Below are 27,616 nucleotides of genomic sequence, written 5' to 3'. Positions count from 1 at the left end.
TCCTTGACCAGCACAGACCATGGGTGGTCACATGTACACATGCACACCACAGCTGTAGAGCAAGCAAGAGGGGGGGCTTGAGCGGGTGTGAGTCTGTGGTGCCCTTTAGTCATGGTGTTTTACTAGAGCGGCGCGATGACGTGATTTATTTGGGTCATTATTTGACACAGAAACAAGAATTCTAAGTTGATATTGGAAAAAAAAAACATATTTACAATGGGATGACACCTTTGACGCAAGAGCCTTTATTGCGTAAAAGCAAATTAAACCTAAAGACAATCATAAAAAACTCAAATATTGAACCCACAAACGCTCATAAAACATGAATATGGACCCAGCATAGGTTTATCACTCAGGCACACATACTTCTCAGTCATTTTATACTCACACATGTGCAAAGCAAACATACCAAACATCATGTGCCCCCAACAGAACCTATTTCCAGAAAATAAGTGGCAGTAAATGAGGCAGCTGACGCCTATTGCATTGCAGCTTACAGCTCCCCGGTGGACACCTGACACGGGCCGGAACAACCTCGCCCCTGGGACCAACCTGCTCTGTGGCATGTCAGAGGGAAATTCAGGGTGAAAATCAAGAAAATATGCGCCCACCGTGCTATGAAAACAGTGGTACTCACTGGTACCCATTCATCCGCATTCCTGCACGGCTCTGCAGTCTCTCACATTTATTTCACTGTAATTGCTATTATGAGGGAAACATAGAGTTGTGTGGAGGGGAAGATTTAGACTGTGTAAATTACTTCATGGGTCAATGACAGGAACTCGTGGTGCGGTGTTTACACAATAGCGAGGGCGCACACTGCTGAACTGAAATGTCTTGTTAGTGCCGGACACAGACCTCCCATATGGAAACCTTTATTCATTACCATTCCATCTTCGTGTTAAACTTGAAATGTTGCAACCTTCCAACGCTAGTATCTCAAATTAGTTTGTTCTCAAGTCAAAGTAAAATTGTATTGATTTTTGTACCACTACAGGATATACTTTATTTGACTATTCGCTGATATTTTGGAAACAGTACCATAATCATACCACACCATAATGTTGTAATCCATAAATTTAGACTGTTGGATATGCTTGCGGTCACCAATCGTGTCGTGGTTTACCTATTCGAAAGTTTCCGTTCAGTGATAATTAGCGTAAATGAGTTGTTTGTGCCCTTTTTTACCCAGAGTCAGTCAGGATAGAATCCAGCACACATTTCTTGCATAATATCATACAGTCTTTTCCTATAACCTTGTGTTCTTTCCAGCTAAAATATATCATTTCAACAACAAAAAGCCTCACTGAGTCCAAATTTTGGCAGGAGATAAATCAGTTGAGGCCAGACAGCCATAGGGGGAAAGAGACCTTTTGTACGTAATACATAAAAAGCTCGAACGATTAATATTATTGTCTTTAGCCTGCCTGCGTGCACACACATACACACAAAGGAATGTAGAAAAGTCGTTTTGGGCTAACATTACTTGAGTCAAACAGCGGCTGTAATAGCAGTGAACATAAATTTGTCTCAGAAGTTACCTCAGTCTTGTTCTGCTTATCCTGCTGATTTAATAACCGTTAAGTCTAAGGTCTGTGGCCTACCCCTTGGGTCTACTTTGGGGTCTTTAGTTGGCAATTAACTGTAAATGCAATTGTCCAAAAAGTCACGTTTTACTCAATACTTAGCCCAACCACAGGCTTACCGCATGAACAAACCTGGCAAGATTTATCACAAGTGATGGACTTGCTTTGACTTTTACCTATCTTAGAAAAGAAAAGGATCAAACCGATGAGTGCAAAGACAACACTTCATCGAGTGCTCCATGCCATGAATGAATGAAAGCATTTTCAACAGAGTGTGTCACGCTTGTCACGTTGCGGTGGTTCATAAAATATAAAAGCTCTCATGAGGATGGTGAAACAAAAGTCACATGGTTATGGTTAAGCTTTCTATTGTCTTCTAATTCATTTTTGGTAGTAATCCACACAGTACTTATTCAATGTACATGATGAAGATGTCACAAATTATAGCAATAGGCTATGACTGTGCGCTGTCAGTGGAGTTCGGATGCATTTTTTATGAACTTCTGCACTCAGGGCTGTCACGTGTGGTCTTCTTCGTTATTCTGTCCATCACGGCATTCTTGACATAGTTTTCAGAAACAGGAGATGAAGTTGGGATCATGTGGACATCAGCTGTTTCTATCAAAAGTCATCAGAACATTAGACAAAAATCATCCCAATGTAGGTATGTCATTGTTGTGTTAGCACAACCCTAATTAGGCCTCCAAGCAAAACGGAACGGGAGCTTATTCTATTGTTACAAATACCGGGAGGACACATTCATTTTGTACGGGGGTAGATTAGAAAACATGGACGACTGCCACAGAGAATGTACCTTGTCTTCCTTCCCTTGTCTGAGCTCTTCCAGCGGAGTGTGGATTAAAACAGGTCAGGGTGTGGGGGTCAGCCAAGGAACTCAGGGTCAAAAGTCAGAGGCAAGAAAGACCTCTGCATTCCAATCGACTGCTGCCCACCATGCACACACTTGCACACGTCTCACACACACACAAACACACACATAAACACAAAAGCCAACGACAATACACGTAGAATACCTGCATAATAGTTTTCCTTGTGCCAACATTATGGTGATGCAGATTTTGTTTGTGGCCAAGCCCAAGCATGAACCATTACATTCCCAGAATGAAGATGTTATTGCACAAACCTCTCAAGGGCACGTATGTCATGCTTAAGTCAACAATGGATCAAAGCACATCTTGCTGTACTTGGGAAATACTAATGATGCAATATTTATAAAGGAGGGTTTGCAATCTTTGCCATAACAGACACAGCTGGACATTTCTTTATTGTCCAGTCTGAAGGTGTGTCACAATTTAAAACCGTTTAGCTCAAAGTGTTTGAAGTTACACAAAGTTTTTGTTTATCAATGTTAATGGCATTTGATTGCAGTCCATAATTTCTTTCTTCTTGTTTTCAGAGTTCTGCAGTTCCAGAGAGGACAAAAGCAGGTCAGTGATTTTAGTGTGTTGATACACAGCTTGCATTTGTATAGCCACATACCTTTGGTGTGGTTTCCCATCTGTTAGAACACGTTAGTGTTGCCTTTATTGTTGACAAAACGCAATTGTCTGCATTTGTCCTGATGTGCCTCAGTCTGTACTCATGTGAGGAGCATTTGTAGTACAGTTGCTGATATCATTGTCCGGTAATCGTCGTGGTGCAAGAGAGGGAAAGAGGGAGTGAAGGAGAACAGGATCTGGTCTGATGACTCGCTTGATGTCCGTCTTGATAAGAACCCAGACTCATCTAGCGGACCATCTAGCCTGTCGCCTTTCCAAGATAAGAGCCAGACTGGTTGTCGAGCCTGATGCCCAAAACATTTGACCTGCATCTGTTTATCCATTCCAGTCAAATCTCACTCAACTATTTGCGCGTTGGTGTCAGCAATAGAAAAGGTTCATGACAATTCTGCTTGCTGGTCCAGGGAAGTGTCTAACTGTGTGTGGTCCATCACAAAAAATACCTGGACCCACATCAGAACATTACAAAGGAGAAATAAATCCATATACAAGTGAATGTCTTGCATGCCATCATGCATTAAGATGGATGAAACCTTCTTAGTCTTCCTTCTAAATGTTGGTTGAATTACAATTACACAACATTTAGACAATGTCCTACTTAATGCAGCTACAAATCATCAGCTAAAGGAATGTTTTCATAATCTGTTCCGTAGTTATCAGCCCATATGACTTCTTGCAGCTGAATAGCCTTCAGTGTCTTCACATTATGTCAAATGATTTCTTTATGAATCCAATTTAAGAACATTCCCTCTCCGGCTCCACTCTGTCAGCAAAACCAGTCAGACATGGATGGACGGCAAGCGGCTGGTGGTGGTCAGCAGCGTTCATTAAATATCCCCGCGTGTCCTCAGTCCTTTGGTAAACATAGCAGGCGAGGTGGTGTGACCTGGGGACGAGGCTTTCATAATGCTCCCTGCTGTTGCAAAGCCTGCTGGGAGTCCTCAGTCATTATTGCTCTGTCTCGCCTTGTAATTACTGCCACTTGCTGTGAAAGCCTTTCACAGAAAATGTGCAGAAGCTGTCAGTTCAGACCCCGTTCATATCAGCCTTTCTAGACAAAAGTCAAAACCTTTTTTAAGATAACTGAAGTTTGCAGATTTGATGCCAGCTTCCGAAAGTTTTTCTCTATAATTTTACTTCATTTAAATCAGTCTGCAAGCAAGTTATGTAAGCACCGTGCCGCTTTCGTGTGCTGCATGGGGTAGTACATAGAAGGGGGTGGGTTATGTTGTAAGTCAGTGGAGATTTTTGGGGGCCTTGATTAAGCACAAAGCCCAGTGTTCATTGTGGTACTTCAAAGAGCCCTCTGTATCATCATTAAAGTCCCTGGGAATGACACGTTTGTGGCAGTTACGTCTCACGCAATGCCCTAAAGGCTCCCGTTGCTCTGCCATGAGAGAATTGTCCATTCATGGTTCATTTATATCTCTATGACAACTGAAGCACTTTAATGATCAGCGAGAAGCTCCAAAAGCCGTTCTGCTTCATGTCCTCTTTGCTGTTGTGGGTGAACCCAAGCGTTCAGTCAGCGTCAACGTCTGTCCTGATGCTTCCTTTCGGGGAAAAACCTGTCTCTACCATAGTCATACTACATTGCATTTTTTTTTTATGTGGCCTGTATCCAGTTGTGGAAATCTCCAATTAACAAGAAAAATATTTTAAAATGGTTTCCTGATGTGGCAGATTTGTATCTATAATGAGGGTGTACTGTAGTAAACATCAATCAATCAAAATCAGCTTCATCTTTCCAAGTCAGACAGATGTTTTACACAAGGAATGATGGCCATATAAAAATGTATTTTTAATGTCAGAATTCTGTCAGCACCTTGAAGCACATTATTTCATAACTGAATGTGGGTTCTTGCCTTTAATTGCCTCTGAGCTTGTCAGCACCCATTTGAAAGATTCTTGGGATATCTTCATATTCATCTTGGCTGTAACTGAGGTTTATATCACCACCCTGCTGTCCTGATGTAAATATGAGTCAGTGGAAATGTATAAACAGAACACAATGACGGGCAAGTAAGCAGGTGTGGTCTGACCCTTCACCTTTTACTTTAGACACTCGGTTGACATGACTACCTCGTTTTTAGATGGAAGAAAGGAGTGCTGAAGGGAAAGAAAAAGCGAAAGCATCCTCAATTGCTTTATGCCACGAAGAAATGCTATTTTGAGCTGGCTCTCACGTTTTGTTTTGGTTTCTTTCATGTCATTAGTCTCACTACAACCACTGGAAATTATTTTATATTTATAATATTTTGATCATAATACAGAAAAGAACCATCCGTTATTTTGTACTTTGTATCTCAGTTGTGAACTAAAATAAGAAGCAGGATTTTTAATTATTTTGACTTGTTATGAGTTGGCTGAGATGAGTCATCAGAAATATTCTAAATTCTATAAGGAATGCCGGAAAAAAAATATATCCTGTATCTAATGTCAAGTCTGGAATTAGTGCCGATGGCTTGTCTGGCTCTGTCCTTATCCTCAATTTACTTCCCCTTCAAGCTTGAATTATGACACAATAACGTGTCCTATCTTGCTTTTCTCATCCAGGCAGAAACGACATTCATCTATTTATTAAATTATGGCTATATGGATACATATTGCATATTTCCATTGAGCCTATATTCAAGGATGTAAATGTGTCGCCGTCAATTGGAATTGACAATGTGAATCAATTACAGAATCGGAGTTGTCCAAATTTAAACAATGTCCAACTCCATTTAGGATACAGAGATGTGATAATTCTGTTTATCAACATGAGTCACTGATCCTGTGACCGCAGCCCCATCACCATCCTTTGAAATCCACCAAAAATGGATTGCTAAACCCAAATACCCTTTGAGGACCTTGGAGGGTTGAAAGATGAAATAAAATACCCCTAGCCTGAAGCCAAATCCAAATTAGCTCGTGACTGATGTTTGTTTTTCTCTTACTGTTCCTGCTTTTTTAGACTGTCCTATCCTACTTTTTGCCGCATATCCAAAAATAGCACAAGAGTCACTGTCTTTGTGCAAGGTCACATTCCTTGCTTTCCGCATCAGTCTAACAGCCCTCCGCCAAAACACTAGCCCCTCCCCTCTCGCTCGCCTCCGCTTCCTGTGTGGAGACTGGTACTGTACGCATTCCATTATGTTTCACACTTCACATTTCAACCTGTGGTAAATACATTTGCAGATGCAGGCTTTGGTGGAGTTTAGACCCCAAGGAACCCTTTGTTCCTCCTCTTCTTTCCCATGAATTACATCTGAACCCCCTTTACGGTTTTTTGACAGATGTCTGTGCTTCACCGGCACTCTGGGAAGGAAACCAAGCCACATGAGGGGGAAGTTACAACAGGAAGCCCTCTTGCTTGACTGCCGGAGTTTTAACAAAACCATCTCTAAAAGAGTTTTTCCAATCTGGAATGTCATTGATCGTATGGTTTATCAAGATTCTTGCTGAACTGGACAAAAACATATTTCAAACATAACCAGGCTACTGGACAAATTTATTGTGAAAACTGATAGGGCTGTGTTTGATTTTGAACTTTTTTTTTAATGAAATTTTACCATTGAAAATAAGTGATAGTGAAAGTAAAAAAATATGGAAATCCATCCTTATCAGTCTCTGCAAACCACAAGGGGCCATAAAGTCAACTGGCCGTGATGAGTATAATGCTATCATCAGACTACAATAAGCCTGTGCTGGGGACATTACCTTCTCTAGTCAGAGTAATCAACATGAGTGCTTCATTTTCTTGCTCTAATGTGTTTGTCCTCAACTGTATTTTCCACTAAGCACTAACACATAACTGCATTCTCTCCTAAGCACTGCGAACAGTAGAATGCCGTTTAGTTAAATCCTCCATTCAAAAACAGTCACTTTCCAAAAATGAGCTTTCTCCTTCTTTTAAGTATTTGTGCGGAATATAAGTTAACCTGTCTCTTGCCGCAGTGTCCCCTAATGGACAATTTGCTGTACTGTACAGGTATATGCCTAAGCCTGTTTATTCTGTTCATATACGTAAATGGATACAATGACGATGGGAAATGTTAGTTGTGCCTTTAAAGCACTCAGATATGCGCTGTGAACACTGAAGCTTGAGTCAGAAAGCACTTACTCACACTTACAGTATATTCACACGCAAACACGCACACACACACACGCACACACACACACTCACACATCCACTAGAGAGAATAGAATATGAGAGTATTGCGGCACTGGCTGGATGTGTCCCAGCCGTTACCGCAATGAAGCTTGCTGCAGTAGATGGGAGTGTACAGTCCAGACTGGAAGTGAGCAGAGGGAGAGCCAGGAGGAAGCAGATATCTATGGAAAAAAACAAAACAGGCGGAATTCTGCTAGATGATTTATACTATATTTTAAATATTCATCCAAACAGAAGGTGTGACGTAGTGTAGATGCAAGATTTAGGAAGGTGCGTAAACAGACCTGATCAGCAGCGGACATAGGTGAGGAAAAAGAGATTAGAGGCTGATCAGCTGGAGGTGTCTGCAGCATGTCTCGCTCCATCAGGCTGCTCCTTCTGCAAAAGTCCTTCAGTGGCCAAAACACACCCTCTAGCTCCAGAACCTTAGATATGATCAACAAAAATGTTTGGGAAAGCCGATTGACAGGTAAGTGGGCTGACCACAATATAATCTTACAGAGATAATATTCACTATGCTGGAATTTGTACAGTATGTTTGTTTCTATTAGGTTGTTGAGATGTCTTGGTCGTTGACAATATAGTGGTTCACTTGGCTGTTTTTCCTGCAACCGTAGTGGGATCATTTCCCACAAGTGTGACTGTCAGTGATTGTCTTGTGGTCTGTGATTGGATGCTGACTAATCAAGTGATGATCTATATCTGTTTACATGGCTCAATAGATCAATAAATGGCTAAAGACGGAAATGTTGGATGCTGCGATATAAATTTGTTCATATATTACAGTATTCTGTCATTAGCTTTGTGTAATGCTTAAAAGTACTTTTGTGCAGCTTTATCTGTGCCACTGGAAGAGCGCGTGTGTGGTTCCTCATGCATTTCCTTTCAAACTAATGAGCCAGTAGTGCATAGTAAGGATGCGGCCCATTAGTCTGCTTTTAACTCCCTGTAAAGTAGTTTGCCTCTCAGTCTTACGTTTGGGACTCTAACTTAGTATACTGTAAATGCATCAGCAGACTCGATGACTCAACAGTTTCTTTCATGCTGGGTCACACATACTTGATCATCCATACAGTTCTTAGGCACGCTTAACACACGCAGTCCGGATTGTTTGACCTGTGTGAGTAGTCCATACTTGTTCATTTATATATAAATCCATCCATTTTCTGAACCGTTAATTCCTCACTAGGGTCTCTCTCGGGTGTGCTGGAGCCTATTTCTGCAGTCTTTGGGCCGAAGGTGGGGTACGCTTTTTAGTAGTGAATCGTAGTTTGTTTATATATGATGCATAAATGACTTTGGTGGGCAATAATTCACCTTATATTATAAAAATTATATTATTGATGGAAAAAAATAACTGTTTCTTTCACGTGCAAAAGATATTATCTACAAGTTTGGGCCACTTCAAAATTCCTAAAAGATGGTGATTATCTTCAAGAGACAATTATGTAATGTGACGTTTGGTTGCATCGTCTGAGAGGCTTCAACACCCTCAGAATCGATATAAGTGAAAGAATCATGCTGTATGCATACTATAGGTGTAAAACCTGACGTCCTTTCACTTGATGTATGCATGTTTCCGGGCCATAAAGTGCAGGAACACTTTGTTTTGTCCCAAGAGGGACGTGCTTAATCAGCGCATTTGTGACTACTATGGCTTGACACGCTTTAAGGCTCTCAAGTCATTTTATTGCTCAAGGCACTGAGGGGAAATTGCATTGTGTTGCACAGCATACTAATACTATTGTAAATGCAGTTTCTGCAGTTATGATATGTTTAAAACTAATCACGAGATTTAGCACAGAAGCTGTAGGCTATCAAAAATCGACTTCATTTTGGTAATGTTCCGTTTTAAATGATACTGTCAGAGAGGTTTTCATTCAACAATATATTATTGTAGTAGTTTGCAATGGTGAGCTGCACATCAATTCACTCTAAAGTGTATAGAAATAAGCTATTCGCAATATTGAATATGATCCTGAAGCAGTGAAAGTCTACACCACTGGGTGCAGTTAAATGAGTGATTTAACAGTGTCAATCCCATTGTAACTGTAGGTTGGATGATTGATTGATCGATTGATTGAATGACAGTTTAGTCATTTAGATAAAGAGCATCTTTAATGTTTATACACCATAGCATGTGATGCAGGCATGTGATCCTTAATGACGCATTTTCATAGCTTGTACACTTGCGGCATGGCCCAAGCGCATCCAGAGTCACACGTCTCGACATCTAATAGTTGTTCAATCTCCTTTTGACGCCCATGTGATCAACTCGCATATTTCAGCATGTTTACAGCTCCAGGGGAAAAAACATGGATCAAAGAACACTGAGGTTATTCATTGACAAAAAAACAGCTGCCTCGCAAGTCTTTGTGCGCTCTGTCCACTGGATATTTCCAGCACTGCTTCATCACATCGTCCCCTAATTAAATCATTCCCTTTGTTTTTTTCCAGACAGATTCGTGATAAGCTACGGGTCAAACTTGTTTTTCTGTTTTTTGTTGCTTTAACATCATCTCAATTAGGCAATAAGTAGTGTATCCCAGTTGTTGGCAAACAAGGGATGTGTATGCTGATATTTTTAACAAATATTACAAAAAGTGACTTATTGGAATAGCGCCAAATCTTCTATAAGTTCTGAAATCAACTGTTTAGTCTTATAATATTGTGAAATGATTATCTTTCACTCAGGTTTGCATGTTCGGGCCTTCCTGTTCGAAATGGTAATTGCAGCTTCTAGAGAGGTCAAAGGGTATCTGCTAGCTGACTGATAGTAACTAAAAAGCAAATGGTGATCTGTCATCATGCCTGTCTGGAGAAAATATCCTCTAGTCCAGTAGTCCTGTGACCTTTTGTGCACCTGACAAACACTACCACAGCGTGGCTTTCTAGTTAAAGAGTTTGAGTACTAGTCTGGCAGTCCAGACCTGTTTCCTTTTCAAAATTAGACCCCGGACTGTTGAGCCACAGAATGTGATGTGAATTTAACACACAAAGCTTCAGCAATTAGTAAAGCAAAAATCACAAGACACATTTGTGTCATGCCTACTAACAAGGTCACCAGGCTAGCAGCTCTGTTACACAACATAACACATATTCAATCTTGTATCTTGGCCCTGGTTGAGTTCACCCTCGCTTTCAAATATGAGGTGATACTGCAGCAATCTGCAGCAAGCAAAAGTGTAAACCAAAAGCTAACATTCAGGTAAAATGGATTAGCTCATTAAATCACACAGGACATCCTCTACGTATCAGAGGCCACTTTTCTTTGAATGTTCAGGCAGTGTCTGCGTCACTAAGGTCTTTTTCTATCCACATTGCTAAATCCAGAGAGTTTACCAACTTGTGGACATTTGCGTGGCCCAGTGATGTCAACCAACATGCCAAGTAAATGCATCTTCTGTTCAAAACAAGCCCTCATGTGTTCCAAAGGGCTAAAACAAAAATAATTGCAGGTCGACTGCCACTGGTTGAGAAATGTCAACGAAAGTCAAATAAGTCAGCTTTCATTATGGGTTTGGTTGTGACTCTGTACTCTGTGTAAGGCTATGTGTGGTACTTACTACCAATTTCACCCATCCCTGTATTGAGTGCATACCAAATTACGTTAAATAAGCATTACCAGACATAAGACGAATTGTGTGAGTGTATCCTACTCAATAGCCCTTTTCACGCTGCTTATTTTCCACCTTGAACATCACCGACACCATTTTTTGCCAGCGTGTGTGGTAGCATTAGGGACATAACAGCTGTGTTAGTATGTGGAGTAGCAGGATCTAATCTGACAAGTCATCATGGAAAATGTCATGCGGGACCGACATCCCATAGACTTTATGTACCATCATTTCTGGACTATAAACCGCACCTGAATAGCCTGAATAAGCCGCATCAGCTAAAATTCGGGGAAATGTTCTGTTTTATTCATATATAAGCTACATTTAACTATAAAACGCAAATGTTTAATCTCCATATGTAAGACATTATGCGCAAATTATACAATATTATCAAAATCATAGGAAATCCACAGATAAACCGTACTGGACTATAAACCGCAGAGTTCAAATCTTGTGCAAAAAGTAGATTATAGTCCGGAAAATAGGCTACCTTTTTATAATACTTATTCAAAAAAAGGGGGCTTTACTTTATGAAAAACACCAGAAGAAACACAGCAGAAGATGATACACCACATATTATTTGAGATATCTTTGAGTGTTTTTTTAATTCTTTTCCACTTGTGTGGCATTTGAAAAGATTTGAAAATTTAATTCTTGAGGCACATCTCCCAACCGACTCGTGTTCACATTCCTCATAAAGTTTTGTGGTTAACTTTCTATGCCTGCATAACCATAAGAATGTTAGAATGGTAGTCAGGACTTCACCTACGGTTAAAAAGTTTTCTGATGGTGACGGATAGCCAGAGAGTAATTCCTGTAAATCCTTTTTCTTGGAAGGCGTGTTTGGCAATAATTATTCTCAAGGTTATCAGTTAATTTAGAAGCTACACTGTCATGAGCAGTTTATTCAACGGACTTTTCAGAGTAATGTGTCTTGCTGCATGTGCATACCTCCTTGTGCATGAATTGTAATTGGGAAGTGGCAACCGGGCTTTTGTGTGTGACTCAAGAGTACGACAGTGGGGGTCCAATGACGTGTTCCGGTCTACTCGGGCCTCGCATAACGTTAAATACAACAATGTCCTGTGTCCATTGTGGGCCTACGGGGACTCAGCAGGATCATTTCACGCCTCAAGGATGTCCAAAGAGGAAGTCAGAAGGGGCGCACTGCCGTGACATCAGCAGAGATCTTAGTGAATAAAAGCGCAGCAGGCACCCATGTAGCAAATTAGCCTCAACAAGATATTCTTACCCCAAGACCTTTTCAGAGCTTTATCTGCTCCTGAAAAACAAACGTCAACAAGCGTTCATCCTCTGGTTCTCCTTGACAATTTAAAATCTGAACTCAATTTTCAAGTGAGCATTTTTAAATTATTGTTGTATAGAACACTTTTTTTTTCTTCTAGGCTCCTCCAACTAACATGATGGAAAATCGAGATGCTTTCACATTTAGGCCAAGCCCCTGAGTTTGTGTCTATAAAAAGAAACAGATTATTATTTTATTACGGATGGATAAAAGCTCCACTGTCTCCCCAGTGTAATGCCAGCATCCATCTAGTCATGGTGAAAAAGTAGGCCAGCTTCCTCTCATTTCTGTTTGCTCTTAGTAGACCTTTCTTGAAGCCGGCATGTGTCTCGTAAGCATATGGAGCCACACTTAAATGTGTTCGCTGGCTACTGTATGTCTTCACAAAGAAAAATATTCATCCCATGTTTTAGACAGTTTTGAATTTCCGCTCCAATGAGCTGATGTCAGTTTTAGTCTCCCTCTCCTCGTAATGTCTGTTCATGTGATATGGACTGATTGTTGCATGATGATATACGTGAAAGGTAGGCACTGAACGTGTCATTTATATGTGGGACGGTGAGCACTCTTAAAATATTTATGATTGAGTTAGAGTCCTTCAACACGGTTCCTGTTCAGTGATTTAAAGCCCCCTTGTTTCTGCCCCCGTGCATTCACAAGGCCGCTTGTTTCGAACTCTCTGGAATGTTTTGCTAAACCCAGTGACTCGAGCAAGCTCACGCCAAACTTGTTTACTTTGCGTCCTTCGCCCCCCCCCTCCTTCAAGTCTTTTCTCACTTTCTCTTTTTAGCAGGTATAGTGCTTTAAATACACCTTCTGGCCGTCATGAACAGACCTGTTTTATTGATTACTAGTTTCTGATTTATTTTGTCCAATGAGAGAGCCTCACCATTTGATCCTCTGAGTAGCTTGTAGCACAGATGCTTCAAGAAATTATGTCTACTTTCTTTTAAATGAAATCTAAATGATTATGTGTGGTCTCGCACTGCATACAGAATCACAATATTATATTGATATTTGTATTATGCAGTTAAATCCCCAAGGTTGAATACATTATAAACCACCGGGAAATGGGGTGGACGGGGAAAAAAACCTACTAATACAATTCTGTTTTAGGACTGCTCCACTGTACAAAAAGTTGATAATTTGCAGTCCCTGTAAATGAAAATGATTGGCAATAGTAGTTACATACTAAGAATTTCATATTGAGAAAAAAGAAATTTAAATTTTGCTGGAGATTTACTGCTGAAATGAAATGAACAAATCCATTAAGCAAGACACTATTTTTTGTAGTGGACAGCAAAATATTATTTGGCAAGTTTTAGTCGTATACCTTCCTCTCAATTTCTTCCTTTAAATTTAAAAATGAACAACAATTAAAACTAAATTGTATTTCTGTGGTGCCTTTTAAGTATGCAAAATTCTATTGAGCCACTTCATTTATTTCTTTTTCTGTTAATCCAAATAGTCAATCAAGTGAGACGTTAAGGACTTTTCAGCCATACCACAAGAATCCCACTTGATGCCTGCTCTTGACTTCCCATTGTCATGTTGGCTGCCCATGCCTTCACTCCAGCTGGAAGGCCATGTGATTGTTAGGCGTAGAAAAAAAATCTCCACTCCCTCAAACACTCAGACATCCAGAGAGAAGCTGGAAAAACAAACCCGCTTAAGTAACCACTGACGATTCACTGCAATGGAGCGCAGATCCTTGCAGTGCTGATACTCATTGAAGCCTCGATTCAGCACAGCTTAGAGTCTAAAGTGGTGTGCGCAAATATTTGCACACATTGTGGAATTTGCGCCTGCCCGATGCTTGAGAACGTCTGATTTCACACCGCAGATTTTTTAGCGTGTCTAGCCAATACCTTTGCTCCTGTCAGCAGAAATGCTGCAAGTTCTATTGTGAAAAAGGCTGCTTCTTTGCTTCTGATATCAGTTGTAAAAGTAAATGATCATCTTCCCAAAATCTAGGGAAAATGGTCTGACAAGATTTTTGATTTATGGCAATTTGATGGCGTGAGAGCTCATCACCGATCATTAAATTTGAAACAGTCACATTCCGTTTGAATCTTTTCCAGATGGGTACTAACAACATCTTTTAGTACACCATTAAAGCAGCTTCATCTCTGGTGACTTAACTGCCTTTCGGGGTGCCTGATCTCATGGTATGTTGCTTGTTTACTCTTCAGTAGGCCTTCATTTCCTGTGTCTGTTGCCTTTCCAGGGTCTCACGGGCCTTGTTTCTTTTTTTTTTTTGGGCTCAGTTATGTCGTGTATTTTTTTTAGTTAATCTTTTTGATCTTGTTGCTATTTCTGATTGGGTGCGTTAATGTAACTCTTTTGAGTTGAGTCATTTGTACATTAAATACTACAAAAAAAAAAACTGCCTATCCATTCATGCAAATTAAACAATGACAAAACGTTTTGTGTCGAAATATATAGTGGTGCAAGAGGACAGGGACATCTATAATTACATTTATAATAAAACTGAGCTAATATGGGTTATAAAAATGCATCAATTTTTACAAATGGCAAATTATTAAACAATATATAGTATGATATTTGACATGCAACTGTCCCTTTTGCCTCAAATGCAGAGAGCTCTTTGGAGTTTTTAAAAATGATTTGTGTTCTTTGTGCAACAACTCTCTTTGTTGCTTATAATACGTATAATACGTACTCATGTAAAATTACGTACAAACCATGACCATAATTTATACAGTATACTGATCATCTCTCATATGAGCATGCAAAGCTAGATGAGGACCTCTTTCATGCCTTCCTCTATATTATATAGCAGAATTTTCCATTTCTAGTACTTTATGTAAGGATATGGTGATGCAATTTCTGTACATCAGTGATGGACTTGACATGTTGGGAAATTATACCCTTCAAACTTTGTGGGAATACCTAGTTTGCGTAAGGCACTCTTCTATTTCAGCAGGACCACACAAAGCAACATCCATAACGGCATGCTTGGATTTGGTGTTTCTGAGAAACACAGCACGGATGCGTTCAGGCTTGCAGGGCCATTTCTAAGAATTACAAAGGTTTTGCCAAGGGGAAATATCCATGAAATACTGTATCTGTCTGTCTGTCTGTATATATCGAATCCCATCATCTATCGGATGTGTATTTCAAGTCAAGACTGACTGACAAAGCTGCCAGTTCATTCCAATGGAGACATTTATCGTGCTTCAGCATAATCACTCTGTAGACAGAGCAGCCACTTAATGTGTCTTTTCCGCCTTGCCTTTAAGATGTGTTGCCGTTGACCTTTCACCTTTTGGTCACACAGGGAGTGTAACCCCCATTGTCCTCAGAATGGATGAACACAAGGCCACTGGCTGAGTGTCACCCTCCGTGTCCAGGCCGACCTCTCCCTTTTACCTCCTTATTGCTGGTCGAGCATAATATGAGCAGTGGAGCGCTTAGCATTAGCACGGTGGTGAAGTGACACTTTGACAGCCCAATGCCTTTGTGCGTGTGTGAGGTCAGGGTCGGTTAACACAGTGTGGCTAGCTTTTCCTGAAAAAAAAACACCTTCAAATGTCACACTCATTGCTCTCCAAACACGATCTGAAACGAAACCAAGCAGCAGCCCCTTTATTGGAAGCACTTATGGAAATGTTTTTTTGCAGTATGGATACCCGTGATAGAATTGTATCTGGTTTGTATTCCCTTATGTGTGAGTATTTCTGTGTGTGTGTTATCTGGTTTCTTAAATAACTTTCATTTGAAACTTAATGAGTACTAAACTGCTTGGGCTTTTCTTCTCTTTGACAGACTTTATGTTGGATTAGTATAGGATAGGTGTCATGTGAACCCCTCGAGCGGCCTCTTCTAAAATGCATACAATGAAACGTGAGCTAGAGAGGCTAGTTATGTCTGATGCATCATGAGCGTGTACAGTGTATGCCCAACTATAGGTGGTGCTGAGAAAAACTCCTGGACTGTTTCAGTATTATCCTCGACCCATTGCTGGTAAAAAGTTTGACGTGTTGTTATTATTAATAAGTGTGACGCCATGACGTTGACCTACTTTTACACTGAAATATTATGCTGAAACATCAAGCCAGTATTTTTCATGTATGACCTTGCCTGTTTTATGTTTCCTGTCCACTCTAATTTCTTCATTCATGAGAGAAAGGGAGTCAGTGGATAAACAGAGAAAAGGTCAGCAACGAAAACCAGAGAAAAAATCTGCTGGGCATATGGTGGATCAGTCACTACTGCCGCTATCCAGCTGGACGGGATTAGTTTTCCTACATGCACAGAAGTTGAGCGATCTTCCCCACGGGACTGATGAGGAGCAAGAGGATGAGGGCGGCTTCTGTTCATCTGTGAAAAAACTCACCCCAAAACACGTCAGCACTGTCCATTAGCTCTTTGTGTTAATAAACCAACAAATAGCAGAAGCTGAAGTATGGACCGTTACGATGAAGGTCTACTATCCATAAAATGGATCAGTGTCAGATAGCAGACTGTTCATAATACTGGCAGGAGAAGTTCAAACTAAATCTTATTAAATGTCTCACTGCTGTGACTTTATTACAGTATCTTTTAATATGCCAGAATCTAGTGCAAGAATAAATTGCTAAACGATTTCTTGTAAATCATTTTACTGTGCAATTCATCATGAGGTTCTTTCCACACCGTTCTAAGAGATAGCTGAATACCTGCTTTATTTCTGGTGTTTATTTGTATTATACAAAATTCCTTAGATTCCTGTTCACAGCATTTGAGTCAGCCATTCATGAAGGCAAACATTTGAAATATCCAAGTCGAGCTGTAATCATCAAGAGCCATCTCTGTTGGGCAATGTTTTTTTAAATCCACCTGAAAAGTACGACAAGCATGCAAATACGGTATGCCCTTGTATTTGTCAGTACGCTCGGAACAAGGGGAAAGAAATGTCTGGAACGGTTTCATACCCGCATATGCTAGGCATCTATCCTATTAGTGTCATGTCCATCTCTGGTATAGTAGGTCAAGGTTGTCGCCTGGGTAATGAGTTAAAGTCAGGACAATGTCTGCCTTCCTGCTGGGATTTGTCAAATGAGCTAAAGGGCAGATAAATGCTTGCAGACTGAGCACATTTCAAGTAAAATATTTTTACCATGAATGATGAATAATATGTGTCATTATTTTATTATTATAATTATAGTTTTGGTCAGTTTTTAAAAAAGATCATAAAATCAAATTTGAAAACGCGTGCTTAGGTTGTTAAAACTCGATTGTCATAAAAATCCGTTCTCCATTCCATTCAGGGGATTAATTGCACCCTCAGGGGACACATTGGATTGATAGTTGTTCGCAGCTGCAGAACAGAAGCATTTTTCTTTGGATCATTTTACGAAGTTTAGCACCTCACTTTCTCTCGCTTTACCTTTAGGACCGCTCAGAATCTCCCATCACACTGCTGGTTTGCTGCCAATCTAGCCATCTTTCAGTTGGTGACCAACTCTTTTGCACGTTAATCGACTTGTTTGTGTCATTGATACTTTTACTTTCTTTCAGTCTTTCATTTATTGGTCGAGTTCACCAGGCTGTGTCTTTGTACGGCTTGGCCCTTAATGGCCAGTGGTTGAGGACTACCGATATAGAGAATGGTTGGATGAATGGAAAGATTCTAAGCGTATTTATTTCAGTCCTGGACGTATGGATTTGCCATAGGGCATCCCTCCTCTTTCCGAGCTTTCTTTGATCTGCAGTAGCGTTCTATCATCTTATCTTCAGAAGAGTGACAACAAGGGAGCCGTTAGAAGCTGAAAGTCAGCCGAAATCTCTCCAAAGATTCAAAGCATTGCTGTCGGTCGCATTTTTGCATTGAAGGCTCTGGATCAGTGAGAGGCTCCTGGATGAAGCTGGTTTGTGTTTCTCCTGACAGTCTCGATGTCTGCGTGCTTTGTCACGTGCCCCGTGAGAGGTCGGAGCGGGTCGCAGGTCAGGGCAGGCGAGACTGAAGCATCAACTTCCTGTGTTACCCGTACGTGATACTGCACACAGAAACTTGCTCCATTTTTGCTCCTCTTATTTATTGTGTTATTTGTTTATTTATTATTTATTCATTGTTTGTGCCTTCTTGTTTTTATTTTTTGTGTTGTTTACTTGTATGTATATCGTGTACTATGTCTTGTCACCGTGGGATAGTGGGAACGTAATTTCGATCTCTTTGTGTGTCTTGGCATGCGAAGAAATTGACAATAAAGCAGACTTTGACTTTGAGAAAGAACGAACTTGCGTATTTGCAATTGACTTCATTTGTGTAGGAAGCGATCACACAAGTTTAAAGCTGTAATGAATATGAGGAAAGATAATTCTCTGGTTTTTTTTCTCTTTCACGAGGAAAATTGTGCATGGGAATATATGATTGCCGTTTGATTTGAGGTTAGCAGGGCACACAGAAATTACGAAACAAAACAAAAACGTTGAATTCTTGGGCATATCAGGATAAAAGGTGAGTGCCTTTCAGACAAATAAACACAAATAGAGCAAAATTCTTTCAGGTATGTTTGAGGAATTAATTTTCCTTTTTTTCTGTATGACTCACAACGGAAGAATTCCCCCAGCCACAGAACAAATAGCGGTATAGTCTGTTAAATGTGTGAAGTCTATTACGGCACTACTTAAAGCTGTAATTTTTTAGTCAAAACAACAGTTTTTTTTCTTCCATGTATCACACAACATGTTCATCCAAGTTTCTATTGACGCATGAATTGAACCACCTACATAAAGTCATATTTTGCCAACTTTTCCAGCTCCACCCGCACCCAGGGCAAGTCAACATGACATCACCTCACTAAAATCTTCACCGCAGTTTTACTACACTAAGCCGTTAACAACTTTGTGATGACCAATTTGTTTGTTGTGTTGATTATGAGGATGATTCATTTTGGCTTCCTGTGTGAAGTTTTCACATTCTTTCTGTGTCTATATGGGGTTTCTCCGAATACCCATTCAAGTGAGTGTGTGGCTCTGTTTGTGTACCCCTTGGCTCTTGCCTGAAGTCACCTGGGATCGGCTCCAGCTCAGCAAAGACCCTAGTGACGACGAGCACTTCACAAAATGGATGAATGGAAATGTATGCTCATTTCTGAAGTATTGGTTGGGTGTGTTCGGGTTGGAAAACCTGACTCGATGCCTTCTAACTTGTTCCGAAAAGAACAGGGATTTTTTAATTTCCAGCCAGAGCGTCATTCCTATAATATTTAGCTGGTTTCTACAAGACTTTGAAAATGTAGTCAGTCACACAACCTCCTTCTGTGTTCCATCTATCACACTTTGTTGTGGCTTGTTTCATCCACTTCCTGTCTATAAAAAACACAGTGCTATTAAACACTTGAGTTAATGTCCATAATTATCCAACATTTACAATAGTTTTGGAAGCAATAAAGCGTGGCATACACTTCCTTCTTTCCTTTATTTTTTACAGCCCACATATACCTGTTCAAATCACGATCATCTTTTTCCTCAAAATGCCTTTCTGTGTTCTCCCAAATTCCTTACAATTACCCTGAGGCTCTTCTTTTCCGCCTCTTTCCTTCTGTTGGCCTAAAGCAACAAATTCATAATCTTCATTTCCCTACCCTTGACTAATGCGCTAAATAGGAGCAACAATCCGCTCTATGTGTGAGTTCTATGTTTTCATTAAACTTACAAGTACTGTTGTAAAAATTGGGAACACATTCTTGAAGTATTCCAGCGATCCGAACTGGATAACAAATATGATTATGTCTTGCAGATTTCCAACATGCATGTCTTTGGACACGTTTTAGTGCCATTGTGTGTGTGATAACCTACACACCTTTCACATTGTTGACTTTAGCTTTTACACCTAGTAAGTGTTGGCCAATCGTTCTCTCTGCCATTGTTAGAATGCCAACGATAAACCGCAGCCACATATGGTTGTGCTTTATCAGAGATTTTTGGAATTCATTGCTTAAAGATTACAGTCATGCTGAAGGAATGGTATTTGTCCAGTAAATGAAAATATGACCAAGAAAAATACAATGTCTGATATATATCACTAGCCAGTCATTAGCTCTTACGTGATCTTACATCTGTTTTGAGCAAGAACTTAAATGTTCTGAGAAAAATTATTATCGAGTCAATCATTTTGTCACTGGTCCACCTTCTTTGCATTTAATGGGAAAAAAAGTGATTTAACTGATAAATAAGAACGTAGTACCTCAAATATCAGATCGCCAAAGATCACAGTTATTTGACTGAAATTACCGTGGAGAATAAAGTGTTTGAATTCATGCCAAAATAAACCTCCAAGTTGAACCTCCAGTATCAGCTACATCTCACCAGCTGTCAACAGACTGTCCAAGTCAGTATTCTGCCTATTGCAGTAGAGTTCACGTCAGCAAGTAGCAAGGCATCAATCAAAAGCAGTTAAAACATTGCCTATGCAGTATTTATGAAAGATGGCAGCAGTTTGGAACCGATTGAATTGATTTGACCTCACATGCATTTGACATTATTTTCTTTATTTTGAAATCCAATGTGACACATCAGGACCAAACATATAACATGAATGTTTGGAATGTCTGCCTTAAAACCCATGTTTATGTTTTGTAAACGTGCAGACAAGCACATTCTCAAGACACCATCACCCTAAAAGCCCATTATCCTCAGTGCACGAAGCAATTGTTCAGAAAGCCTTCCTGCCTAGCTAGTCTTAGTTTTCTTGCTCCTTCTTGTGCAATATTATCTCCTCTTTCTGCAGCAGTCATCCAGTAGGTCACTTAATAAAAGGGTGATTCGACAGAAATAGCTTGTTTTATTAATAAAATTCAAAATATATGCCAGGAAAACGTATGTCCATTGTTTTTGTACGTGTGTGTGTATGTGTGTGTACGTGTTAGCCCCCATTGTGATGGTGGTCAGTCCATCAAAGCCCGGAGAGGGTGTCGGCAAGGCATTTGGGCCGCTGTCTGCCTCACACTTCCTTTGTTTGTGTATGTGTGTGTCTGTGTGCGGGTTTGAGTTGGTCTCTCTTGACTTCCTCATCACTGTTGTATGCTTGGAAGCATCTCATGCTCTCTCCAATCACTACCCTCACTGGCACACATAAACACACACTGTTATCTATAATTATGTCAGTGAAATTCATTCCTTCAGTTTACAATTTACCCCAAAATGTATTTTATATAAAACCACACAAGAGAATTACAGATATGCTGCTATACTTGCATGAACGTATAGAAACCGTGTCTTCTAGGGGGCTCAATCTTAACGGAGTCCTAATTCTTTTATACCTTTAGTAAGTCTTTGTTGACACGGCCTTGGGTATGTGTGTGTGCGTGCGTGCATGTGAGATGGACTTGCATGTCGCTCCCCTGACCCTCACCTGGCCTCCTCTTTTGAGGTTTGAGAAAGCGCTTACACCCCCTGAAGGTGAGCCAGAAGGAGGGGTGAAGCATTGGAAGGAGAATGCAGGGTAGTTTAGGATTTTTATTATTCTACTTTTCTGCCTTGTACAGATGTGTTTTCCACATTAAGTCTAGAAGGTTTGAAAGTCAGTCTTTATGCTCATTTTCATCCTCCAGACGCAACTTCCGCGTTAGGGGTCAGAGGTGGCACTGTAGAGGTTATAACCTACAGCTGCCGCTGCACTCAGCAGCGGTGAGATGCAATTAAAAATAGCTGTAGTTAGTTTTGATTTAAGACCTGGAATCGCAACACCAGTGGTGGAATTGCCTTTTTTTTTGCAGAGGTTTGAGGGGGGCATGGGGTGGCCAAAGAGATCTCAGGGGATCTGCAATAAAATAGTTTTTGTGGATCCCCTGAAAGAAAAAAAATGTTGCTTGATCAAAGGACTAAAATGTGAGACTGAGTTTCCCTTGTTTGGAAATGTGTGTGTGTGGGGGGGGGGGGGGGAACTCCTAAAAAGATTTCCTTAAAAAAAATAAAATGGCAAACTCCCCCAAACATTTGAACATTCTTAACTGTCACGCAAGTGTGAAAAAAAAAGAGTTGTTGTGTACGCAGAGTAAACTTTGATGACTAAATGATGGACGTGGTGACAGACTGAGATAACTGCTTGCGCTCAGGAGGCGAGTCATTTCAGATAAAAACATCAATAACAGGACTCGCGTTCCGGTACATTCCGTTCCTCTTCTGTTATTTTACATTTGCTTACTACTCCCACTACAGTAAAGACTGAGACATGAACCCCCCCCCCCCTTTTTTTTTTTTTACATGACTGTCATCAGGGGCACCCTTACTGTGTTGAAATTACAAAAACACACAAAATAAAAAGCCTTTCGTTGCTTATTAAAATGAAGTCCCCCATGATAGGCAGAAGTGAAAGTTTCTAAGTTGATACAGGTTCCTCTTCATGCTGTTTTTGTGTATTTCTCACAGCAAAACAATGGGAGCTTTACAGCTCCTGCCACCATCGTTTCTAAGCAGGGTTGCTTGACCCATGGCTAGCTTAGGGTAGATCTAAAGTCGAGTTTGTGGTGCAAGCCTCTGGGTGGTCGTGTTTTGTAGCTCGGGGATTTGGCCTTGTTTGGTAATCTCTTCGTCATATCTCATTCCTCTCTTTGCTTATTCTCTGTGTCCTTCTCCTGCATCAGCCTGAGCTTCCAGACACAACTATATCTCTCCCTAACTTTTTTTTTTAAGTTGAAACAATCACGTTCCCGCGATGAACCTTTCATACTTTTTTTAGAAAATGTCATCGTTACTATTACGTTGAGTTTCTTTTCTTACTGGATAGAAGAAAAATCTAAAAATGACAAACTGCCACACAGAAATTGCATGTCCTTGAGGATGGGGGGTGGAATCCTCAGGAACTGGAAAAGGCTGTTTTGAATTAGATGAGTTAAGACGAATCCTATGCACAAATTTCAAACACGTGCATAGTATCATCTGCCAAAATTTGAAACATATGAGGAGCCAATGTATTTCCCATCCAATGTGATTATGTCCCAAATCATGGTTTGTTCTGCACCATACTTTTTTTTTTAATGTCATTGTTCAGGTCACATGTCAAACTACTTTTTTTTCTTTTCTTTTGCAGTGACAGAATGAATGACATTTGTAATGAAAAAACAATTAAAATCTTTCCATTTTAGGAAAGTGCACTATGTTTTTCATGTTTGCAGAAAAGTAACAGTTTGAACATTGGAAATTATTATGATACAAAAAATATCAACAGTGGCATTTGTTGGAAGTTGTATTTGTCATGCTAGTTTAGAAAACAAAAACATTGATTGTCATGACATCTGCTTGCCAGAACTTGAGCTGCGCTGTTTCTTTATGAACCAGGTGTTATTGTGCAAGCAAACATCATGACATTTGATTTATATCAATTTTATAAAGAAGACCTACTTTTGAACAACAGTCAAGTAAATACTGTGACAAGTTATTAAGGGCCACATGAAAATGTGGTGGATTATGTGTGCGCCTTGAATTTGACTCCCGTGATTTAGAGTCTTTAATGAAGTTAACATACATGTTTTGGGATATGGGAGGAAGCTGGTGATCCAATAGAAACCCACACGTGCACAGGGAGAACATATCCAGAGCTTCATGTGGGGCAGATGTTCTTACCACAAGGGATATGTGCTGACCCCACCCACCACCACTTTTTTTGTGTAAACATAGGTGATCCCATTCCTGCGTTTGTTCTTGCGAGTAGCGCCAGCGCTCGTGTTGTACGTGCGTCAAGCGCCCAGAGGCTGACATCCGCGCACAAAGGAGCGCCTCTCCGGCTCTAATGATATGCAAAGCGCCTCCCGGGAGAGCTGCATGACGTTCATACTGACCTGCAAGAGCACTTTCAATTTTATAGCAACTCTTAAAAGTATTTGGGAAAACTCAATTTTGAATCCAAGAAGAGGAGCCAGTGCGTCGTGACGCGTCACGGTGAGCCACATCCAGTATAGCCAGGATCGTTGGGAGACGCTCCAAAAGCGGCTTGGTTGTCCGTCCTCATCAGGTGGAGAGCAGAAGCAGAAGCGGGGTGGGTGTATGGGTGGAGCCACGGCACAGTTGGCCATTCCAAAAGCTTGAATCACTCCTCCTCTCCCCATTCAAGTTCTTGCTGTGGACCGCTCCACGCAAGCACCCCTCGGCGTCGGAAGAAGTGTAAATTTTTGGGACTGTTTTGCTGCCAAATTGAATGATAAACATGGATTTACAGCGTCCCGCACGGCTCACAGGACATTCTCTGCCGAATTTATAGAGGGACTTCTGTCTGGATTTATTATGAGGGCTTTGATGTAACTGAGGACCAAAGTCGTTGCGAGTCGAGATTTTTTATTATTTTTTATTTAATGCTAAGGACACGCTGATATGATATTAACACGTAAGTTTTTCCCCCCAATTTCTCTCTCTCTCTCTCTCTCTCTCTCTGTCTCTGTCTCTGTCTCTGTCTCTCTCTCTGTCTCTCTCTCTCTCTCTCTCTCTCTCTCTCTCTCTCTCTCTCTCTCTCTCTCTCTCTCTCTAAATATATATATTTATTTATTTTTATATATATATATATAAATAAAACAAATGTAATTTATTTGGTGATATTTGTATTCTGAATTCAAGCAAAACGTTGGTCTTACAACGGTCTTATTCTCAGATCTGCACTACTTGTGCCCCATTTGGAACTCAGTATGGTTTTACTTGTTAATAATTGGATCAAGCTATACAGTAGCTATTAGTTTTCTCTTTTGGTACAAATAGAATAAACTGCATTAGTATGGAATGGTTATTCCTGCACACCTGGCTAAGAGGAGAATGACTGATAACTAAGATGTGAACTGTGGTTGAGACAACCAAGTACTATAGTTTTCCTATCTTGTTCAAATAATGACTGCATCAGGACCCTCTTTGTCACTTCATTTAATTTCTTGTAAAGGGTCACAAGTGCCCTTGCCTTTTGCCCCAAACCTAACCTTTTGCTAATGAGGGGAGACGAGATGAAGCTATATAAAATCCTATTTTCAGCTGTGCTGCTTGGCTTAACTTGATTTGTGTCCTTTTGCTCTTGAGTTAAGACAGGCCAATTTATTTATTTATTTATTTTTTCTAATAAGGCACAGGCTTCCTTATCAGATAATGTATCTCGGTCATTGGACTAGATATAAGACGCGGAAAGTCCTAACGACTACTTCGGAGCAAGCTCCAACACACTTGTAGACATCATGGCATCACAGCACAAAGCCTTGGCATTGTTTACGATACTAACAATGAGTGATCTAGCTGTTGAATGTTTCACAAACCCCAGTTACATTTTGGGCTCCACGTCTATGTGATTTATTGACAGGGAATGATTACTCCAAAGAGAGAAAAAAAACTGAAGGAAACCGACTTCAGCTTCTCCGCTTTGTGAAACAGGAAGTGAGCTGAGGCCTTATCTGCAGGATTTCACATCCAGCTGGCGCACGGCTCACATCCCGTGAGAAAACACACATGTGCATTAATGCTGTCACCTCTTGGGTGAATGAAGCACCGTTTTGGCCTCTGAAGGCAAATGTATCAAGTGGGTCCCAGCTAGGTAGGCTCCCATCTGTCTGTAGAAAGCTTATCATGAGTTTGAATACGCATGGTCACCTGATCTCCGGCTTTAGGCCCTCTGTGTGAGCATTAATCTATCATCGGCAAGCGCAGTGTCCATTGGCGTTGACCAACATCGATCCATGCTGCAGTGCTTATGTGTACATGTGTCTCAAAGTGAAAAGAATAATGCTAGTAGTTTCTTTTTTCTTTTTTTTTTGCATGTGTGATTGTGGGGACATTGCTTGAGGCAAGCCAGATGGTGATAGTGCTTCCACTGTCTCACGAAGCAAAAAGCAAGCATGTTTTTTCATGGTGCACCAGCTGTCTCAATAATGGAATAACTCGACACCCGCTCACCGCAGAAATACATATGCCATCGACCATTTTTGCATTCCAGAGCAGCGCTGTAGTCCGCTTTTGTACCCTGTCAGTCATCCCCCCTATTCTATGTGCTATTGACAAGTGGCATCATTTTTCCTCTCCGTTAACTTTCTTGCCATTTCAATCATATTATTGGAGTGATTCATGGTAGACAACAGTTTGTCCAAGTTCAATGGTACCATACAATTTGGATTAGTAGGCCAACCAAAGCTTTCAGAAGAGTCCATCACAAAGACCCTCAGTGGCAAGACCGTCTTGTTTTTCCATTTGACAATCATGAATTATGACTTCTTGTCTTGGTAGTTCTCGGTGTTGATAACTTTTGAGCCACAGTCTCGTTTATCACCTCCCCTGTCTTGACCCACTTTGCAACCCCTTCAGAAAGAGCCTCTCAGTCCTGCTGTTGATAAGAACCTCACCTGACTGCAGTTTGGGGCTTGCGTTGCAGTTGGCGCTGCGAGGCCTACCAGCGATTAGGTTATTCCAGATAAGCCTCATGACAGTTGTTAGTCAAGCATTCTTTTCAATCTGCCAACTTCAAAGCCTCAGCAATGGTGATAACTGTATTCAGGCTCTTGACCTCCAGTCTGCCATGTCTGCAGTAGATCCTTTGAGGTGGGAGGCAGCATCCTTTGTTTGCGAGCCACTGAACAAAGTCCCACTGGATCTGAGCATTCCAAATTGGCCAAGCAAGACCCCGCGGCCTCCTGCGATGGAGGGAAACTCTGGCCGGCAATTGTGAGAATTTCCTGCCACAGGAAAAGAAGAAGAAGAGAAGGGTGAGCGGAGTTGAAATGAACCCAGGGAGAAGAGGCGTTGAGAGTACAAAAAGGAAAAGCAGAGAAAATACCGCAATGGTTAATTTTAGAAGTAGCTGGAGAGCAGCTGTGATTGTTGCACTGGTTATTCTAAATAAATGTAGTGGGGAAAATGCACTGGAGATTGTAATGTAATCAAATACCTATTAGGACAGGCAAGGTTCTCATTAGTTATGCACTGATAGTCATTCTCATCACTCTTCCCTCCTTCTTTTACCCACCATAGTCATAGTGTTCTGAGTTCTGTTGATGAACGTCCTAACCAGAGGTGGGATTAAGGCAAAAAAAAAAATAAAGATGGAAAAAATGTGTCCGTAATAATAGCAGAATATTTTCAGTCATGAAATGGCTTGCTGTTGGGTCTTTCTGTTCCTCCTTGAGCTCCAAGGCTGAAGTCAACTGGGTCAAACTGACACAGACCTGACAAAGTACTTGTCAACTCACAAATGTTTCCGACTCCCTTCATCCTCCACACTTTCTTTCATTCCTCATACATCCTGAAAAACATTTGTCACTACATGAGCTAAATTTGAAGAGGAATTTGTCCTGAACGTGCACCTAAGGAATTCTGTGGTCAGTTTTCGCCATAACTTTCCCATGATACCTTGTAATTTCCTTGCTGCTTTAGGCCTTGAGTCTGTAGTTCTGGTCTGTGAGCTTTCAAGTAATGTACTTCTCCTTGGCACATGTAATCAAACGGCAACCTTGTTATCAAAGTGCGGA

At 40.7% G+C, this 27,616-nt stretch overlaps 1 protein-coding gene and 1 long non-coding RNA gene across 4 annotated transcripts in view; one reads left to right on the top strand and one right to left on the bottom strand.

Annotated features, from left to right (window-relative positions):
- Positions 1 to 27,616, top strand: part of dlc1 (DLC1 Rho GTPase activating protein) — a 57,235-nt gene that overhangs the window by 12,263 nt on the left and 17,356 nt on the right. The window contains exon 5 of one of the 3 annotated variants that reach the window (XM_061273942.1): positions 3,004 to 3,034. In XM_061273942.1, coding sequence (XP_061129926.1) covers positions 3,004 to 3,034 — 31 coding nt within the window. Of the gene's footprint in view, positions 1 to 3,003; positions 3,035 to 7,595; positions 7,732 to 24,105; positions 24,514 to 27,616 lie in introns of those variants that run through there. The other 2 variants (XM_061273944.1, XM_061273945.1) reach the window with 2 other exon arrangements.
- Positions 223 to 7,898, bottom strand: LOC133151159 (uncharacterized). The gene is made up of 4 exons (XR_009713865.1): positions 7,762 to 7,898; positions 7,547 to 7,687; positions 2,401 to 7,423; positions 223 to 2,204 (listed from the first exon to the last, which is right to left on the bottom strand). It is a non-coding gene; the product is annotated as an uncharacterized LOC133151159 (long non-coding RNA).

This window comes from Syngnathus typhle, linkage group LG3, assembly GCF_033458585.1.
Source record: "Syngnathus typhle isolate RoL2023-S1 ecotype Sweden linkage group LG3, RoL_Styp_1.0, whole genome shotgun sequence".
In the NCBI taxonomy this organism is placed as follows: domain Eukaryota; kingdom Metazoa; phylum Chordata; class Actinopteri; order Syngnathiformes; family Syngnathidae; genus Syngnathus; species Syngnathus typhle.
Note: the sequence above shows the minus strand (reverse complement) of the source record. Positions and strands in the feature narration are given on the sequence as shown.